The 19,287-nt window shown below is 57.0% G+C and overlaps 5 protein-coding genes across 5 annotated transcripts; 2 read left to right on the forward strand and 3 right to left on the reverse strand.

Moving 5' to 3' along the window:
* The first annotated feature begins 384 nt into the window (after window positions 1-384).
* J3D65DRAFT_614532 (IEC3 subunit of the Ino80 complex, chromatin re-modelling-domain-containing protein) lies at window positions 385-1,874 on the forward strand. The gene is made up of 3 exons (XM_066799222.1): window positions 385-642; window positions 697-813; window positions 863-1,874. Exons 1-3 carry the CDS (start codon window positions 527-529, stop codon window positions 1,731-1,733), a joined length of 1,104 nt encoding a protein of 367 aa, XP_066658950.1. The 5' UTR covers window positions 385-526; the 3' UTR covers window positions 1,734-1,874.
* Window positions 1,875-4,662: 2,788 nt separating this feature from the next.
* J3D65DRAFT_547158 (uncharacterized protein) lies at window positions 4,663-7,974 on the reverse strand (the record flags this gene model as incomplete). The annotated part of the gene is made up of 4 exons (XM_066796851.1): window positions 4,663-5,084; window positions 5,211-5,415; window positions 5,554-5,948; window positions 6,048-7,974. Coding segments are annotated over 4 exons (2,949 nt in total), but the record flags the coding sequence as incomplete, so codon positions are not given.
* A 2,672-nt stretch (window positions 7,975-10,646) lies between these two features.
* J3D65DRAFT_614538 (uncharacterized protein) lies at window positions 10,647-12,520 on the reverse strand. Its single transcript, XM_066799223.1, has one exon. The coding sequence runs from the start codon at window positions 12,348-12,350 to the stop codon at window positions 10,980-10,982; it is 1,371 nt and encodes a 456-aa protein (XP_066658952.1). The 5' UTR covers window positions 12,351-12,520; the 3' UTR covers window positions 10,647-10,979.
* Window positions 12,521-12,578: 58 nt separating this feature from the next.
* J3D65DRAFT_614540 (uncharacterized protein) lies at window positions 12,579-14,868 on the forward strand. Its single transcript, XM_066799224.1, has 3 exons — window positions 12,579-12,905; window positions 12,951-14,477; window positions 14,555-14,868. Exons 1-3 carry the CDS (start codon window positions 12,584-12,586, stop codon window positions 14,716-14,718), a joined length of 2,013 nt encoding a protein of 670 aa, XP_066658953.1. The 5' UTR covers window positions 12,579-12,583; the 3' UTR covers window positions 14,719-14,868.
* A 1,586-nt stretch (window positions 14,869-16,454) lies between these two features.
* Window positions 16,455-18,538, reverse strand: J3D65DRAFT_614545 (uncharacterized protein). Its single transcript, XM_066799225.1, has 5 exons — window positions 18,385-18,538; window positions 18,260-18,292; window positions 18,115-18,207; window positions 17,498-18,002; window positions 16,455-17,433 (listed from the first exon to the last, which is right to left on the reverse strand). Exons 1-5 carry the CDS (start codon window positions 18,385-18,387, stop codon window positions 16,916-16,918), a joined length of 1,152 nt encoding a protein of 383 aa, XP_066658954.1. The 5' UTR covers window positions 18,388-18,538; the 3' UTR covers window positions 16,455-16,915.
* Between the last annotated feature and the right edge of the window lie 749 nt (window positions 18,539-19,287).

Raw genomic sequence — 19,287 nt, forward strand, 5'->3', positions numbered from 1 at the left:
CGGCAGTCAGATGTCCCGGGTGAGGATCCACCTGGAAAGAGGTGGTCCTGTTCAAGAGTATGGAAGACACTTTGGCGGTTGGACGGGGGGTGGGTGGGAAAAGTGCGGGATCGACGGTCGAGTTGATGGTTGGACAAAGGACGCAAGTCGAGTGCGGTGTGACTGGCCGGCAGCGAGAAGTAGTAGATGGGTCTAAAGAGGGGCGCGCGCGGTCGCGGATACGGGGTGATAAGCAGCCTAGTTGGAAGGCTTGGTGAAGAGGCAGGTTGGTAGGCCGGGGGTTGAGGTAGAGTAGAGGCCAGGGCGGCGCTGGTGACGACGAAGCGGCGGAGCAGTGGGTGTACGCCGGCGGTTCCAGCTGAGTCATGATTCATGCCCCAGGCTGCCCAAACATGACTTAGCACTGCGGTGCTGCTGCTGCAGGTGCCAGTGCCGTTCCAGCCCTCACCACCTCCTCCAGACACGCTTCCTCTCACCTCCGACGCGCCTCTTCTTCCCCTGGCATCCTTTATACCCAGCGCGTACCATGGCCTCCGTCGACGATGAGTCCTCGCACACGCGAGACGACAATCCATCCCAACATCCTCCGCCCGCCAATGAGACCGCCGACACTGCCGCGCGCCCATCGTTCAAGTCATGGAGGTGAGCTGCCGGCTAGAGACTCGTCTGCGTTGGCGCCATCTGACAGCTTGACAGGAAGAAGTATCGCAAAATGCGCATGCGCTTCGACGAGCGAATGCGGGAGAGCAACTCATTATTCAGAGAGGAGCAAAAGGCTAGTGCATTGGTCAAAAGGCTGCAGGAGCAGAATGAGTGCGCGCACCCGTCTCGCGTTGCCGTGTCCGACTGACTCGACCCTTAGCCAAATGATGGACCTCCTCCTCGACATCAATGGAACCCCGAAGATCCCTCTCCAGCTTCGCTACGAATTGAGCGATGACGCTCCTCTGCCGGAACCGAAGCAGGACCCGGAAGCACTATCCCAACAGCTTCACGAAGCACGAGCAGCACTCGCTTCCGGATCAATGACCCCAACCGAGTTTGCCGAGCTAGAAGATAAGCTCACCAAAATACAAGCGGAATATGGTCCCAAGGCGTTGGCGTCATTACTTCAAACACCCCATTCACGTTATTCACCAGACATGCCACTACCCGAAGAGATGACTGGCGAACACCCGGCGGGCTATTTGAGCCCGAATCACGAAGAAGAGTACCTCAAAGAGCTCGACATCGCGCTCGCCGACCCAGCCATCTACGACCCCGATGACACTTCGGGGCGACCGATCCGCCTCCCAGCCCGCGACATCCCAAGCGACAAAGAGCTTCAGATCCGAAATCCTGCCTCTGTATACAACTGGTTGCGCAAGCATCAACCGCAAGTGTTCCTACAAGACAAAGAAAATGACCGAGATACGGAGAAACCAACCACAGGGCGAGGAGGAGGCAACGGTCGTGGAGGAAAGCGTGGTGGCGGCGCCCCGAACGTCGTCGCAACGCCGTCCAAACCCGATCCAGAGGTGGTTGAGGAGGAGTACGGCTTCGTCCCAGAGACGGGCAGCGGTCGAGGCAAGCGGAATAAAGATGATGATGCGTACAGGCCAAAGGGTGGAAGCGGCAGGGCAAAGAGGAAGAGGGAAGACGGCGAAGGCGGTGGCGGAGGTGGCGGAGGAGGCGGCGGCACTGGATCAAGAGGAGGACGGAAGAAGGCTAGGGGTGGTGCAGCTGTGGCATGACATGGTCATCAAGCCACTGGGTTGAAGCAGCAACCGATGTATGGATCTTACTTTGTACGGACTACGACTAGATTCGACACAACGCTTCCCGCTTTCCGCGCAAAGAGTGGCATGCCTCTCTATAATATACTACTTGAAAACACTTCTCGACGTGCTTGAATGTGGTGGTGGAGATCTGCGACTTGGATTCACCACTCGTGATATTAACGCGCCTCGTGCATTTAAATACCAGTTTGGTCGTAGGCAGTCGCTCCATGAGAGGATGTTTTGTTGTTGCTCGCATGCCTGTCTACCAGCAGCACATCGTCTCTAAGCGCTACAGCCTTGCCGTCAGAGTATGAGATTCTATATTAGTTTGTGAGGCTATGAGTGAGCAATCTCAGCAGACATGTGTGGGTTGGAGCTTAACGAGTAGACTATCTGATTATACACGACTGAGAAGAGAATATTAGGCATACTGTTCACACATCGAAACAAAATAAACAACAAAGACTAATCGTTCAATCCTACCCCCGATTATTTCGAAGACTGTAGCGGCCTGGTTTGACAGAGCACAGCCACACCAAATGTATCATCCAAGTCTTAGACAGCAGTGATGGCACATTAAAATGACAGACTCGCTCATAACCTGGTAAACGCACAAATAGACGACAACCAAAAACTTCAAACAAGCTGGCTGGTTAGCAGACATCAGACGTGATCATGGCCATCGGTCCGTCCGCACATGCGTCGACTCGTTCGTCCTTCGTCGTTCAAGTCTTGTCTTTCTCGCTCGTTGTTGCATCAATGTGGCTTCCCAACTCCGTGCTTCTCCCTCGGACGCGTCCTCGCCCCTCGTCGTCGTCGTTGTTGTTGTCGTCATCATGAAGCGACTTGTCCATCGTGTCCATACAAAACGTGAAGCAATCTTGTTCGCGGCCAAAGCCAACGTTGCAATCAAACCGCACCACGCGCTGGCAGAACAAATCGACGAAAGGAAGACACTCGACAAGGAGTGATGAAAACGTAAAACATGCGTGTAAATACAATCGACAGAAATCGCAATGATGGGATTAGTGTGTGAGATGGAATCCACCCAAACACTACATAGGCTGGGCCCACTCAACGCAGCAAAACTCAACTCAGCTTAGGTAATTCACACACCAGTCCGTTTTTCAAACAGCGCGATGCGGTCCTTGACGCTGTTGACGCTGCGCCCGCTCTTCGTCGAACCAGCCGGACTCTTGCTGCGGGTCCCCCGACTCACACCGCGGCTTCCGCCATCATCCTTTCCTCTCAGTCTACCACGCCGTTCAGACTCGCCAGTCTTGATAGGCGACGAAGAGCGCGAGCGCGTCTCTGGAGATTCGGGCGCTGGTGACAAGTAGTCCAAGCGCGCCGGCGGCTCCAGAGGCGTGAAGAAGGGCGACGAAGGCGAGGGCGAGATGCGGGCCGCAGCAGCCTTGGCTTCCTTGAGTGTGAGCTGTCGCGGTGAAGTAGGAGGAGGTGAAGAGATCAGAGAGGACGTTGGAGCGGTAGCAGTTGTCGATGCAGTTCCGCCATTGTCAATCGTACTAGTAATTGGCGACGGCGAAAGAGACCCTGTCCCAACATCGAGTCCGCTCCTTGCCAGCCCTTCGAAACGCTCGCGCAAAGGACTGCTTCGCGCTGGACTCCTGGCATGCGTGGGTCTTCCGATTCTCGCCGCGCGGCTGGGCTTCGTCGGACTGCCTGAGCCTTCATCGTCGGCACTGTCCCCACCGCCGAAGCCGCTCCTGGGACTTCTTGGAGTGAGCGGACTGGGAGTCAGAGGTCCTGGGCTGGGTACCCAGTTCTCTTTCAACGGACTGCCTCCTGGTCCCCCGGCACGCACTGGGCTTCCGTGACCTCGACTATCTCGCAAGGGACTCCGAGCCGGTATCCGTGGTGCATGGAATGCAGACGCGCTCGCCACATCGCCACCTGTGCTGCTTGGAGTGAGAGCAGCCCAACTGCTGTAGTCGTCGTCCGGAGTTGAGGGGTCGGAAGGACAGTCCTCAACGGATTCGGTGACGCGCAGACGGCTAGAGCGTGCTGTGCGGAAGCTTAGCGGGAGGGAAGTAGTCGAAACACTGAGTGGTGGAGGAGCTCGCGGGGAATCGGGAGTCAAGCGGCTGGGCGAGGGTGATACAGACGGCAGGTCTGATGAAGGAGGCGAAGGAGAGAGGTTGTCTCCAAAGGAGATTTGAGCTTGAGCGGGAGGTTGCGCGAACGAAGGGTCTTGGGAGTGGTTATATGTAGGAGATGTGGGGGAGGGAGAGGCAGAAGGAGTGCCGCGGGGCGGAGGAAGGTGGAAAGGCTGGCCGAAAGCTGGGGACGGGAGGAGATTGAAGTTCTGCTGGTGGTATGCGGTTTGAGATCGTGTCTGCGAAGACGAGGGCATGATCGCTGGCGAAGAACCGGCACCCGAAAGATATCCCCCGACCGCTGAACCCACTGGAACTCCCATCCGCATCGGTAGTCCACCACCCGCTGCTACCAAGCTCTCCCTGCTTGCGTTGACGGAATCACCGAGGCTATGATTGCTTGGAGAAGAAGAGCTTCCTGCTGGACTGGCGCTGCCACTGACGGCTCGTCCTTTGCCTTTTTCTTTCCGCTTTTGCTTGACAATCTCGGGCGATGGCGGCGGTGGAAGGGCTTTGTCACCAGACAAAGGCATCTCTGCCTTGTTGCGGCCATCTTCTGCACCGCTACTACCCGTTGCGCCAGTTAGGGTCCCGACAACGTCTGCGGATTTGAGTGTCGATGCAGACAGAACACGACTACGAAGACCAGAGCCCCCGAGGTCTGGGTCTGCGCTTGAGACACGCCGCAAGCTTCCGCTCTTCATACTCGTGTGCGACGATATTCTTTGCCCACTCCCGATGCTTACTTCACCCGAGGCGAGACGTTGGGAGCGCAAGGATGTCTCTCCTGAGGCGCCGCGGCTTCGAGAAATGTTGGTGCTAGAATCCCCTACATCGGCATTGACTACTCGCAGGCGTTGCCGAGGCACAGTGAAGAGCATCTGGACAAGGCGGTTTTCAGACGCGGCTTCAATGTCCCATTCGCTGTCGTCACCTTCTGGCCTAAGGATCGTGCCATCGGAACTGGAAAAGAGGGTGTCGCGTTTCGCCTCAGGGTCGGGGGTTGCAACGGCCCAGTCCCGCTCGTTTAGCACGCCTTGTGGAGTTGAGAATAGCGGGGACGACGTGTCTTCAGCCCATGCCTTTCGCCCTCGATAATGCCAAAACGAAGCATCGCTAGCTGCACGACGTGGTGGTTCGCTCAAAGACGGAGACGCTGTTGAAGGCCCAGCAGTGGTAACCCGGCTGTCTTGGTCGAATCCAGAAACTGCGCGCTTCTGAAGATGTCGACGTCTTTTGGGATTGGGACTGCGGCTCCGGTTCCGCTTGAGAAGAATTGCACCATCACTGCTCACTAGCTTGCCCCCTTCGTCGTAAAGATAGCGCCTTCGACGGTGGTAGCCAGAGGTCAGCGACTGGGAACGATCGCGATGGGACGGTACCCGGGCAAGAGCATGTCGAACAGATCCAATCCACGACTTCGACCGGTCCTTGGTAGCAAAAGAGTTATCGATTGGCGTAGAGAGCTCAAGAGTGTCAGTGGAAGGATAATGCGGAATCTGCCCAGGGCTAATGTTTCCACTGCCAGCAGCAATTTCCTGCCTTCTTTTTGGTAGCGGGGGTGTCTGGTTTTGGGAAAAGGTCGGGGGATTGTAGAAACTTGTTGGCGTCTTTTGAATTTGCTCCGTCAATTCCTGGTCCGGAGAAGGCGTTTGCTGGCGAGGCAGCATAGGCACATTGGCGGCTTCGTCAGAACGGCCTCCCAGTAAGGCTTCACCTTCAGAATGAAGACCTCCAAGGGAACTCCTGGCCGTCGTGAATGAGTCTGCATCTGCTCTACCGCTACCGGCAATGCTTTCGCCCGATTCACGCGGTATTGTTGTAGGTACCGGGGGAGGTATTTGAAGAGACAGTTGCTGACGATCATGAGAAAAGGGGTTCGTAAAACTAGCGATGAGTGCCGCAGAAGCATTCGACAAGGTGCGAACGACGCTGGCGGCACTTGTGCTAGAGGAGTTCTTGGAACGGCCAGATCTTCCACTTTGGTCACTCAGGTTTGATTCAGTCCGATCAGTCTTCTCAGGCGATATTTGGCGTGAGCGACTGGTAGTCGATTGAGAATTCGGTCCACCTATTATTTCCCAGTTGGGTGATCCAGCACGGAATTCGGCAGCATGGCTCTGAGGCAGCGCGGAAGAGCCAGCTTCTACGACTGGCTTCTTGCCAGGACTTCCAGCTGTTGGTGGAAAATATACTGGGTGACTCCGAAGTGGCTCTGGGTCAGAGAATGGATCTAACACCGGTGGGTTTGACAAAGACAACCGTTTTTGAAACGGTCGTTGGCTCATCTCCGGCATTCCAGTGCGCCCGTTGGCTTCCAAATCATCTTCCTCTAGCTCGTCAATGGGAGGAATACGTGCTGATCCTCTGTTTCTGGCGTCGTCGAACCGTGGCGGCGGGGGCGGTGGTGCCTGACTTTGCCGTCCACCCATGCTTCGGCGGAGGCCTCTTGTAGGGCTTGGTATTTCGACAAGCAACCCCGTCCTTTCAGCCTCGGGTGGTGCTCGACCTTTCCATCCTTGACGTCCGTTGAACCAGGGATTCGGTGCCAGCGCTGCTGCATCATGGTCGTTCATGTAGTCGTTGTGCAATTCGTCATCGTACGAGTGGAGGCCGTGGTAGCGGTGAGCCGCACGGGACAGTGTTTCAATCTCCTTCTCCCGCAGCTGACGATGCTTTTTGAGATGCCGTTTGTACCAAAAGTAAAATATAGTCATGGCCAGCACCGCAGCAAGGCCGATGCCTAGGCCCGCGCCTAAACCTACTTTGGAAGTACCGGATGCAGTGTCTGCGGCGGCTGTAGAGTTTGAACTTGTTGCTTGAGAAGGGTCGTACTCTGCGGTCCAGGAGTTGGAAGAAATGTTGAAAAAGTAGGTCTGGGTGTTCTCTTTTAGGACTGCGCGCGGCATGAAGCGAGCAGACGAAGATGTAATTGAGTAGCCACCGGCCACCATCAATACATCCCCAGAGAGAAGACTTGCCCCATGACCGTATATTCCAGACCCACTTGCGATTCCAGAACCAGAAGTAGTTGGTATCGACCAGCTCCACGCGCCGCGCCCGCCATAGCCCTCGCCGACATTGAGCACTGCCAGCTGCGGCTCTGCCGGTGTATTGACGTCGCCCACCCAACCCCCAACCAAAACAATTTTCGTCCCATCTTCAGACAGAACAGCAGTGTGTCCCGACCGAGGCTCGACTGGGGTCGAGTCACGTTTCACCAGATCCGTATGTCCGTCGCTTGGTTGCTCGACGCCAATGTAGGTCCAGGACTTTTGCGGTAGAGAATACAGCGCGATTTGAGACATATTGATAAAGGCTGATCGTGTGTGGCCACCAACCAAGACGAAGTTTTGTTGCTGCTCCTGAGACCCATCACTGCTGTTGGAATAAGTAGGTGGGAGCGAAACCAATGCGAATCCGGCCTCGGGAATTGGTGGACCCTGCGTTTCGTCCACGCCAAGGGTAAGGTTTGTCGAATTGTTCGCCTCGGCCTGGATTACGTAGTTGGAAAATGAGGCGGCGGATTGCCAATCGTCCTGGGTTGCATTCTGAGACGGACACATGCCCCCAAAAAAGTACAAGGACGGGTCTTGCCCTCCAACATTACTGCTAAAGGATATCCCTGCACTCAGGAACATTGGTGCCATTGCATTCCCAGCTTTTCCATTTTGCGACGCAACGTCTTCCTCAATCCAGGTCCCATTGCCCTCTTTTGAATTCTTATCCACGTTGAATTTCCAAATCTTGGCTCCTTCGACTCCATCAGTGCAATCCCCCGAATACACTCTTAAATCCCCATTCTCCTCCGCCACGGCGGTGTATGCAGCTGAGCCAGTGGAAGAAAATGGCAGTGTCGCGCCAAGCGTGTTGAACTTGAGATTGGTCGAACTGAGTTTGGACGATACGTCGAGTGACAGTAGCTGGGCATGGTTCGTGGTGCCTGGGGCCGGACGGAATATGTATACGAGATTGCTGTTCTTTGGAGTCTGTAGTACCCGCGTGGGATCGTATGGCAGCTGGGCGGATACGGAAACTGCGCGCACGAGGAGCAGTAGGGCGACGGGAAGCTCGAGCAGCCGTGGACCGGCAAGCATATTGTCGAAGCGAGACGTCGGATGGAATTGATGCGTTCAATGGGGCATGGTAGCGGGAGTGCAGCACCGGTGCGTTCGACCGACGACGAAAAGAGAAGAAAAGACGGGTAGATCAAGACGGGAATTCACGGTTGCAGAAGGCAGGCAGGTTAGCTTTGGAGAAGCGAAATGGTGCGATGGGAGGAAAGTGAGTAGGCTGGGCGGGTGGTAGCACGGCCACCAAATGGGCCGGATTGTAAACATGGGCATGCAACCCCCAGCCACCCTGACCACGATCGAGTCGCGCCTCTCGGTGAGCCTTTGCCAGTAATTCCACGTGTGATGATGAAGGAATGGACCATGGCCAATTGCAAAAGAACAGAGGGACCAAGCCCTACGGGCCGCGCGGTGGGCAGCATGGGGGCACCCCGTCGTGCCGTCGCATGGGGCAACGAGAAGCTGCAATGCCATGGCTATCGAGTCCAACAGGGCTGGGCGCGGGCCTGATACAACGGCTTCGTCCCGGGACGCGCCTGTTGGTCGTGCATCTTCGGGGGCTGGCTGTTCTTTGGATGAAACGAAATGTTGAAGAAACTCCACGGCTCGAGGTTTTGGTGATGTGCATGTCGAATGTTTCGTTGGCCAGGGCTCGGTGTTGACGGGAGCTCGGATGGATCTACAATGATCCGCCCTGCGCAGCAGCCGGAGCGGAGCTGGAGCCAGCGCAGGTCTCGGTGGTGGGGCAATCAACAAACATCACCACCATTCGATCCCCGCGAGTCATCCCTCATCCTCCTCTTCCATCTCCATCAAGCCATCGCTCCGATCTCTCCCTCCCCCGGTAACAACCCGCTCGGCCATTGTCCCTTCCTTGTGCCCCGCCCACACTCGACATCTCATCCACCGCAAGGCCCATCAACCCGCGTCTGTTGCGTATGCAGGCCCGCCTGCAGATACCCGGAAGAGCTCAGATTGGGCGGACTCCATGCAATTGGCCGTTCTGGGCTCCGAGGATGCACGTCGCTTCTCCACGGTGCAAAGACTTTCCTTGTCCAAAGTCTGGACTCCTCGGAAAGTCTACTTCAGCTAGACAAGGAACTGCTCCTCCCGCGCCACTATGATATCACGACCCCATCCCGGAGCTCGTTACCGATTCTTCGTTAGGAACTTTGTGCCCGCTAACAAAAGAAAACCTACCTGTTGAGTGTTGACACACCTTCGGCCAACAGTAATTGACTTGGCATCATTACCTGAGCGAGCTGCAGCCATCTCGTCTTTCGCTCACCCTCCATCTTCCTTTCTGCTGCCCACCCTCCCTTCAACCATCCGTCGCCCTCACCGCTACTCAGTTCGCAGTCCCTTGTGGCCCTCGATCAAGGCGCCCCTTCAGCTGATCTAGGATGCCTGTGGATGCGAACGCTTGAACACTCTCGTCACTGGCCATCCCAGGATTATACGTAGATGGCTGAATATGTCAGCCATCATGACATGGTGTTGTTGGCTTAAATAGAGAGGTGGCCAATCAAAGCTGTACCTGCGACACCTGGGAGCCTGGTGCGAGCTGCGAACGCGACTCAGGAACAGATCTTGCATCTCACCTTGCAACGGGTTCCCGTTGCCAAGAACAATGTTTTGGAGAGAGGCACGTTACTAGCCATCCGAATTCACCAACAGCCTTGTTCATCCAAATATCCCGCCTTCCGCTCCCCAAGCAGTGGTTCAATCCCATGTGAGCGATTCACAACGCCTTCAACTGGTCTAGGTTCTTTGCGTCGACCAACGCCACTACTTCGTTCCATCCTCTTGATCAGGATCTCTGAACTTGACAGATTTTGCCAGGCTGTTTCTATAGCAGGCATCCCGCAGGCATCTTGACCACTACCAAAAGCACGTTGGTTCCCAGGCGTCCAGCTCGCGCCACAGACTAAAACTATCACTTCGGAAACGGTCATCTCAACCACGCGCTACTTTAGCACTCGGAGTCTGGTGGCTGATGGGGCGCAGCTCTAGCCCCCTTATTATCATATATAGTACGGAGCCTTCGAATCCTCGAGCATTCTGCCCTCATTCCCAGACCACCGGAGCGCGCCTCTTCCGCACTGCCGGAGAATTTTTGAAGCCGGCATCGAGCTGTCGAGGTTGGAAAGTATCTCTCTTTGCAGCAGGAAGCTTGGCTAAATCGACATCATTCTAGCCACAGCCACTGGCGTTTCTCAACAAATCTGCCTGCAGATGCCTTGAACCTTCTCACACCACTTCTTCGGCGTTTGCCAAAACATGGAATTCTCCCACGGACACTGGAAGCGTGCGTCTCGGCTGATGATCGACCCGAAACTCTGTCTAAATGCTGGCCTTCCACCTTTGTCACGAATTTTTCTGTCTTTCTTTTTCGCTTCTCTGGGTCTATAAGCCCGTCTTCTCTTTATGATGACTTGGTGATAGTAGGAAAAGCCTATCCTGCATCAGCGCAACCGGTTTTGCGCTGCTCAACTCGAGGGAAATTCAACATTGTCCACCACCACCACTGTCAGCCAGGATTTATGTCAAGCAGCGGTCAAGTCAAATTCTCTCGATTCGTACGCTTATGGAGTTTTCCGTGTCTTGGAACGGCGAGAGAATGGCTCGTCAGTTACCATGCGACACCAAACTCCATTCATGGGGCACCCTTGAAATCCAGGCGTGAGTAAACATCACTCCTCGCATGAACAACTGAAGCCATCATATATGTGTGTAAAGGGGAAGAGATGGCATCGCCGAGCTTGCTTTGAAAAGTTTATGAATTGTTTGATGTTCGAGGAATTGTCTGCTAGTCTAGGATGGACGAAGAAGCAATACTATGGCAATCCCTGTATGCTCGCTCTGTCTAGTGATACCCAAGTGCCTAGAACAATGACCACCCGAATTTCCAAAAAGCCGCTCCGTTTGCACACTGTACATTCGCATTGTTTCCAAGCGAGGACGATCTTGTGTTTCTTTCTTTCGCCAGTCTTTCAACAATGAAGAGGCCCTCCTTCGTGCTCCACCACTCAATGGCCGGGTAGGAGCCGTTGCGTCTCCTCTCTGAGACTGCCCCTGAGTCCGTCCCTCCTCCGTTCCCTAAAGCGCTGCACCCATTCTGGAGCCTTGGCTCTGAGACCCCAGTGCCACAGCATTCCGGCCAAAAACCCAACAGCGTCGTTTCTGAACGCAAGAAGCCCGGCAACGGTGACCATCATGACGGCCCATCGCTCTCTGCGCTCGCGCTCATCGGGCTCACGCAGAATCTTGCCGAAAGGAAGCGGCGCACCAGCCGCCTCCATCTCAGCCTCCTCCCAGAGGTCTCGCGCGCCAGCATTGAGCGACTCGCCGACCTTGGCCAGCTCGACGCCGGCGGCCAGGACCATGACGCCGAGCAGGCTCTTTGGGAACTGCGCCAGCAGGCCGACAAAGGCCTCGCCGCCGAAGATGCCGAGGAAGAGCTTCGCAAAGCCCAGGATGATGACGCTGGCGCCGCTGCGAGCGCCGAAGCGGTGTTGGGCCGCGAGGCCGCCGGAGCCGTGGCACGCGGGCATGGCGCCGAACCAGCAAGAGACCAGATTCATGAGGGCGACCGAGGTGCCGATTTCGGTGACGGAGGGGACGGGGACGTGTGGGAGAAGGTCGGCCGACAGGTGCGTGACGGCGATGATGGAGTTGAGCGTCGTCAGAGGCAGTTGGCCCAGCGAGGCCGTGACAAACGTGCGTCCAAAGGTTGCCCAGGACGGCACCACGATGGGGATCGACGAGATGATGGTGCTCTCGCTGGCAACGGACGCGGCGTGGAGCTGGACGCCAGCAAAGACGAGACCCAGGACGAAAATGAGCAACGCATAGGGGACCCGCGGGGCGCGCGTACAGGCCAGGAGCGCAAGCGCAGCGCCGATGGCCCAGCAAAGATTGTCGACGGGCGAGGGTTTTGTCCATCCAAGAGGCTTCAGGAGCTTCTCGCCAGCAGAGAGCACAAGCGAAAGGCCTGCGCCCACCTGGATACCCTTGACCACGGGGATGGGCACGATGCGCGTCACCCACTGCAGCAAGCCGGTGACGGATATCACAAACACAACCGCTGCAACACCCAGGCCGGCTGCAGCGGTTTCCTGCAGCGTATACGACCGCGCAATGGCTATCGAAGCGATGGCCTTCATGGGCTGGACGGGAAGCGGGATTCCGAAGAGCGCGCCGGTGATGATGTTGGCCAGACCGGTGAAGATGAGGGTCGAGGGCAGGTTGATTGAGCGCGACAGGGTCATTGCGACGAGGAGCGGCAGCAGCGTGCCCAAGTCGCCCAGAGAGCCAGAGAGCTCTGCAAAGGGGGCATTTTTGAACGAGGTGTAGTTGTGCTGGGTTATGCGGCGGAGGTGTGATAAGGTGGGCGGCATAGTGGGATGCTGGATTTTCTTTTCTCTCCGAGGTTAGGAATAGGAAGAGCTGCGACCAAAGAAGGTCTTATAGATGGCCCTCATGGTGGAACCAAGTCCGCAGAGATGGAGACGGTGATTTGCTGTCAGTTGTTCACCCCCACCGAGTGGCAGTCATGCGGCGGGTGCAGTTATCTCAGCCATCACACGGGGAGCTTTCCAGCACCAGGGCAGCTAACTTTGTCCTAACCGGAATGGCGCCCGCCTTGGCGGCACATGACCGCGCGATGTCGCTGCAAACCACGCGTCATCCGGTCTCAACTCCACGCACTAGACCTGCCACTCCAAAACACTCAGGTCAGCTCCTTGTCCGCGCCATGTCCACCGACTCGCCCTCGTCCTTCGTCACGGCCGTCGAGGGCGATACCACCGTCTATCTGACGCCTCCTCCCACCTCCCACCCCCCGCAGAATCGCGTGCCGGATTCTCAGCCCGTTCCGCACTTTTATCGTCCGCCAAAGCAGCTACCTTTTGAACTCTCCAGTCACGCCTGCATTTTCCTAGCGTCTGGACAATGTGCGCCTCTCGTACTCAGTCTTGCTCCCATCTAACGCAATCAAGATATCGAGGGCCTTGAGCTCCTCAAATCTCTCCTCATCTCCGGTGGCTCCATCTCATCACCGTCCAATCCTCGCCCTGCCTTCATTCCACCGACCCAAATCTTCGAGCTTGCCGCGACCCTTGCCGTACACCCGTCTACCACAACGCGCGCCTCTGCCATCGTCAAGGTGCGCGCCGCGAATGAGGCCTTGTTATATCTCCGCGCCGTCAACCGCAAAGTTGGACCCATCAACGCCGGCTTTGCAAACGCTTTCACATTTTCCAGGGCCCGCAATGGGAAGAGACGCGGATTCTTCGATCCAAACAATAGTGCGCGAAAGGACGGACAAAATGCCGCCGAGTCGAGACCTCTACACAGCGCCTTGGCCAACGGTAGCAGTGTCTGGGAGCGAGCACATGACTTTTGGCACGTCGTTGGCTGGGCATTCAACTGCTCGATCAAGCACAAAGCCAGATGGTCGCGATGGCAGGTCTGGCTAGAGGTCATGCTGGAAATCATGGAAGATGACTGGAGGAATAGACAAAAGAAGTATCAGCAAGAGCTTCAGGACAGGGGAGTCTCTAGCGCAGAGATAATGACCAAGGGGATCATGCCCACATACCTCACAAGCTGTGAGGCTTGGATGGCGTCTTCAAGAAGACGGATACTCCGTGCCATTTTTGCAGATGGCAGCGAAAGGTCTCTGGCTCATTTCCAAGAAGTGTTTGAGGACGAGCTGCGTGAGCGCGCGAAACCAAAACCCGATTCCATCAAAGCCGCAGACTTCCAGACGGCCGACCTCGATGCCCTTGACCCTGATGAGGACGAAGACTTGATCGAGGAGTCCACACCGCCAACACGCAAGTCTTCGCGACCTGGAGCAAAGGCCGACCGTCGTCCTTCCATAATCACCATTTCGTCCGACAACTCCATAACGCCAGAAAATGCAAATATTGCAATAGCGGAGCCTTTTGGACCCCCTGCTGCCCTCGCTCTTCGCGTCCGGCTTCTTTCTCTTCTTGGCGACGTCACCTTGGCCCTCCCTACAACAACTACAACTCGGGAAAGGCTGTTCGATACGTACACCGAGTTTCTTAGACCACTGCCAATCACATCCTTTACGACAATGCTGTCGGCTCTGGCAGCGCATCTTCCTCCCGCCACCTTCTGCATACTGGCCGCAAACACGCTGCTCCCGCTCATCTCTACCACACCCGAGACCTACCACCTCGACGCGCCCTCCCAAGACGAGTGGGAGTTTTACTTCTTGCCCATTGCTGCTGCGACGTCGTCGGTCACCGATAACGCCAAGGTCAGCGCCTTGCTGCGCTTCGTCGTACAAGTCTCGCTGCCCGAAATCACCTGGCGCCGCGGCTGGGCCGAGGCGGTGTTCAAGGGCATCAAGGCACGGCACGACAAGATTGAAGCGGGGAGGTTGAATGGAAGGGGTCGCGGGAGAGGCAGTGGTAGGGGCGATCACGTCGTCGAGGGCGTTTTGAGGGACTGCGAGAGCACCTTGATGTGCCTGGTGGGCTGGGTCGAAGATGGTACGTCACCTTCTCACCTCGAACATTCTTATTCTTCTTTCAGCCGATGGGAACACTGACAGACCACTCCTTTGCAGATGCAAACGTCCCGTCTGACCAACGGCCGCCACGCCCCGAGGAAGTCATCACTGCGCCGCCCCCTGCGGCAAACGTGGTCGACTTGGGGTCATTCGATTCGGAAGAACTGTCGGACATCCCTGAAGATTTAGACACCCCCGAAACGAACCAGGGCGAGGACTGAGGAAGAAGGGGTAGTCGAATCACGCGCATGGCGTGCTAGTGAGCGGCGAATTTGATGAGTTAAAAGTGAATATTGCGTGTATGTATGGATAGCTTGCTACCACAACATACCACAGCATCTAAACAAAACGAGCGAGGAGCATTCATCAAGTGACTCGGCTGACAGGCAAATCCGAATGACTGATTGAATGGTGGTCATTTTCTTCCCATGCGTATGCCCCGCCCACGCACATCTTTCTCCACTTGTACACACGTACCTACTACACAACGCGTCCAGTCCAACGCGTCGGCCGTCACGATAAGACGGATTGAACAGCGCGCGCTCTCACGCACTCCTCCCCCTCCTCTGTCTGTCTCGCCACACACGCCATCCCACCGACTCGCCCCGTGCTCGCCGAGTTCGTGCGCGGAGCAGAATGCGGAGGATCGACAAACGTGAAGTTCAGGCAGGCAAGAGATAGCAAGCGGCCAAAGACCGTTCAGGCATCCCGCCGCCCACCAACAGCACGATCTCTTCTCTAACCAACCAGCCAGCCAGCCAGCCAGCCAGCCAGCCAGCCACTAACACGGCGCCCAAAAGTAAGCAACAGCCGGCGTCGGACAGTCGGCGGCGCGTCTTCACCGTTAGACGGGCCGCCGGCGCGGCGACGTTGTGAGACAGTCAGAAAAGATATGGATGGTGGAGGACGGGACGAAGTGCTTGCCGGTCGGCGGCCTGGCGGTCTGGCGCACGGGGTGTACAGCGAGAGTGTACCACTATTTCGCAATGTGAGAGAATGCTCGAGTGCGGCGGCGGCGGCGGCGGCGGCGTCGACGACGTCCCGAGGCCAAATTGAATTTCATTGAGTTGAGTTACGCCGAATGGTTCATCGGATCATGTGCGTGTGGTCGAGTTGGGATCATCGGCTCGAGTCGCATCCGATGACGGAGGGCGGGTGGATGGACGGACGGACGGACAGACAGACGGCTCAAGGTCGACATTGAAGAAGAAATACCTCGGGGCAATGGTCCTCGCTCTTACTGCCTGCCTACCTGTCTTTGTTATTGTCAGAATTTGACAGAAGGCCGTACGTACGGGCTGACAGGCTGGGAGAAGGGATGTGTGAACCGTGAGCCCCGTCGAACGCGTCCAACGGACCAAACAACAAACCGCATCTGGACTATCGGACGATGGAGGAAAGTGATTGGAAAAAGGAAAGGGGATCGCTCCAGCGCTGAGCAGTGAAGCAGGAAGCAGGAAGCAGGAAGTGAGATCAACCTGGATCGACGGAAGAACAAGCACGTGAGGTCCAGGCGGAGTCCAGTCACAGTACCGGTATAGCCTCGTCAGCAAACACGCACGGCGGAGCGGAGCGGAAGGATGGGGAGGAAGGGGATCCAAGGGGCTGTGGGAGGGGTTCGTGCTTCATGCTACGTGTGGCAGTGCCCGCTGGTGGCCCACGGCATCTGTCCCTGAGTCTATGTATAGCTGTGTTCTAGCCTTCTCAGCGCGGGCCCTGTGTTAGCTGTCACATCTGCGGGTGGAACAAACAAACGGGCAGTGATGTGCGCTGTGTGGGCAGCATGCGGATGCGGGAGAGCGGGTACGACGGGGAGCGGGCGGATAGAGCGCCGGCGCGGAGGGTCGCGGGTTTGTGGGGAAGATGGTGTCGTGGCGTGCCTCTCGTCGGGCTGCCCAAAGTATGTGCACGCCCACGAGTCAATCGCTGTCGACCACGAGGAGCATGGCGCAAAGAGTTTGAAGAGCGCAAAGGGGAAATTTCATTCCATCCACCACCGTGTCTCGCGCCTCGGAGGGCAAACGAGACTTGTCCGTATCTTCTTTCTACATCCCCATCCAGTTCATGTCCATCCGTCCGCAAAATGCGGAAAATCAAAAAGGCTAACCCAGGGCAACTAGCAGCACTAGCTAGAAGCGGCGCAGAACACTCCATAAAGCAAAGGTAAAAAGTAAGGGAACCAAGGAGAAAGAGGAGAAGGTGCTAAGGGCGTGGGGGAATCGTCCAAAGAGAAGGCTCAAAAGCAGGAGTTCGAGGGGGGATTATAATTGAGCGAGTTGTGCGGGAGGGTGGGGTTGGGGGTATTGGTGGTGGTAGCGACGGTTGGTCTCCGTACGACCACATGTTACTTCAGAGGCAAAGCTGCCCGAACATGTAAAAGGAAAAGGAACCCTCGCAGAACCGTCATCTAGAACCTCCTTACGGCTTGGAGACGGGGACAACCATCTCCTGGACAACCTCGGGCGCTTCGCGAACCTTCTTGGTCATGTCGGCACCCTCGACCTTGCCGCAGAGAGTCTCGACGACAATTCCAGTGATTTGGTAGGGGTCGGCATTGGAGGCAGGGCGGCGGTCCTCAAAGTAACCCTTGCCCTCCTCGGCGACAGCGCGGTTGACACGAACCGAGGCGCCACGGTTGGCAACACCCCAGGTGAACTTCTCATACGAAGCGGTCTCGTGCTTGCCAGTCATGCGGAGCTGGTTGTCCTCGCCGTAGACCTCCATGTGTTCCTTTTGCCTGGCGGCGAGCTTCTCCATGGCCGCCTCGATGTGCTTGATGCCGCCCTCGGCGCGCATCTCCTTGGTGGAGACGTTGGTGTGCAGACCGGCACCGTTCCAGTCGCCGGGGATGGGCTTGGGGTTGAAAGTAACCTTGATGCCAAACTCCTCGGCGATGCGGTGGAGAATGAAGCGGGACATCCAGAGCTGGTCACCCACTGCGTTGGGTCAGCAAAAGCAAGAAAAAGAAAAAAACTGGGGGCAGCGCGGATCAAAACGTACTGGCAATGCCTTCGCACGGGCCAACCTGGTATTCCCACTGCGCGGGCATGACTTCGGCGTTGGTGCCAGAAATCTGGATTCCGGCGTACATGCAGGCCTTGTAGTGAGCCTCGACGAGGTCACGGCACATGACCTTGCCAGTGCCAACACCGCAGTAGTAGGGGCCCTGGGGCGCAGGGAAGCCGTTCTTGGGCCAGCCGTAGGGCCAGCCCGAGGGGTCGAGCAGAGTGTACTCTTGCTCGAGACCGAACCAGAATTCGTGGGCGCCGTGGGCCTCGATGACGACAGCGGCATCGTGGCGGAAGTTGTAGGCATTGGGCTTGTTGTCGCCGCCCCAGGTCTCGCACATGACGAGAATGTTGTCGCCGAGGCGGAAGGGGTCTGCGTACATGGCAACGGGGCGCAGGTAGACATCCGAGTTGTCACCCGGGGCCTGGCCGGTCGACGAGCCGTCAAAGTTCCATTCTGGCAGGTCGGCGAGGCTGGCGGGCTTGCTGGAGAGAGTCTGCGCGAGGCGATCAGCAACTGTGTGGGGAGGTCGATCGCCGAGGGTGGCGCGCGGCTTATCGGCGGGCGGGCGTGATAAGAGCGGCAGCAGGTGCGAGGTGAGTAATTACCTTGCACTTTGAGCGGACGTTGTTGGAGCCGTCAATCCAGACGTATTCGGCGATGACGCAGCCCTTTTGCGGCAACCTGAGGTACTTCTCAAGCTAGAGGGGTTGTTAGCACCGTCAATTCCTCACTGCGCCAGTGAATGCTCACGTTGGCCGTGTTGGAGACGAGACTTGATTCGCTCTGCAAGGAGATGGAGTTAGCGCGGGAACAGGCAAAGTAAAGCTTGGCTGGGCAGCGCAGCGCAGCGCAGCGCAGCGGGGGTGGCAGCTCACCATTTTGGAGGATTGGATTGTGAGGTGGTGGTCAATGGGGTGATGGAGGGGAGGTAGTGTCGTGTGAGGAGGACAGCAAGGGAAGAGGGGATAAGGTGGATGACGGGTGACCGGGTGGACGGATGGAGGAGAATTGGATGAAAGCAAAGAATGGAGGGCAGGCGGCGGCGTTCGATATTTTAAGCCCTCACGGCAGTCTCGTCAGTCTTTGGGCGGCGTCAGGGTTCCGCTTGTTCAGCAGCACCCACGACCTGAACGACCCGCCCAGTGCCCACCAGCGGCCGACCAGGATCCACACATGCACCCATGTTTCCAGGGCTTCGGGCTAGACATCCGCCCATTGTTGAATCGACGTCGCGCGCTCCGCCGCCCTGCCCTGCCCGCCAATGGCCGTTTTGTATTTGTCGGCGGCATCGCGTGGCCTCGATATCTCGGTCGCCGTCAAGATATCTATTCTCCCAAGTCTCATGGCCGGCAGTCGTCGACGGGAGTGGCAGCATTCAGCAAACACAGACGCAGACGCGGGACCTGCAGAATGCGCAGTCTGATAGTCGACCATAGCATTGCGCAGTGCAGTTCCCAGAATAGCCCCGCATCCGTTGCAAAAGAGACAAAGCCCATCATCAGCCTCTCTGCGCCTTTTCGCAGCCGGTTATTGGGTCCGTGTCAGCCCGCGCCATACGACGATAACGACCTACCTACCTACCACGACTGCTGATGCCAGATGCAGGAGACGGCGCCCGCCCCTCGCATGCCCTGGAGTGGCGTCGCATGTTCTCTGCACGCGGGACGTTGGCCAGGCGAGTCGAGTCGGGCAGCAGCCGGAACTAGTGTCAGGTGGGCGTGGGCGGCGGCTTGCAGCGTCGTCCATGGTCAACCTTCGGCGGCCGTCGTCAGTCAACA

This window comes from Phyllosticta citribraziliensis, assembly GCF_038025025.1.
Source record: "Phyllosticta citribraziliensis strain CPC 17464 chromosome Unknown J3D65scaffold_2, whole genome shotgun sequence".
In the NCBI taxonomy this organism is placed as follows: Eukaryota; Fungi; Ascomycota; class Dothideomycetes; order Botryosphaeriales; family Phyllostictaceae; genus Phyllosticta; species Phyllosticta citribraziliensis.

Excerpts from the sequence above, each read along its gene's own strand:
- J3D65DRAFT_614532 (XM_066799222.1), top strand. The coding sequence starts at position 527 with ATGGCCTCCGTCGACGATGAGTCCTCGCACACGCGAGACGACAATCCA. Across the intron at positions 643-696 it reads CCATCGTTCAAGTCATGGAG|GAAGAAGTATCGCAAAATGC; the intron begins GTGAGCTGCCGG and ends ACAGCTTGACAG. Across the intron at positions 814-862 it reads AGGCTGCAGGAGCAGAATGA|CCAAATGATGGACCTCCTCC; the intron begins GTGCGCGCACCC and ends CTCGACCCTTAG.
- J3D65DRAFT_614545 (XM_066799225.1), bottom strand. Across the intron at positions 18,208-18,259 it reads TCGTCTCCAACACGGCCAAC|CTTGAGAAGTACCTCAGGTT; the intron begins GTGAGCATTCAC and ends CAACCCCTCTAG. Across the intron at positions 18,003-18,114 it reads ACGTCCGCTCAAAGTGCAAG|ACTCTCTCCAGCAAGCCCGC; the intron begins GTAATTACTCAC and ends CGCCTCGCGCAG.
- J3D65DRAFT_614538 (XM_066799223.1), bottom strand. The coding sequence starts at position 12,350 with ATGCCGCCCACCTTATCACACCTCCGCCGCATAACCCAGCACAACTAC.
- J3D65DRAFT_614540 (XM_066799224.1), top strand. The coding sequence starts at position 12,584 with ATGGCGCCCGCCTTGGCGGCACATGACCGCGCGATGTCGCTGCAAACC. Across the intron at positions 12,906-12,950 it reads TTTCCTAGCGTCTGGACAAT|ATATCGAGGGCCTTGAGCTC; the intron begins GTGCGCCTCTCG and ends AACGCAATCAAG. Across the intron at positions 14,478-14,554 it reads GGTGGGCTGGGTCGAAGATG|ATGCAAACGTCCCGTCTGAC; the intron begins GTACGTCACCTT and ends ACTCCTTTGCAG.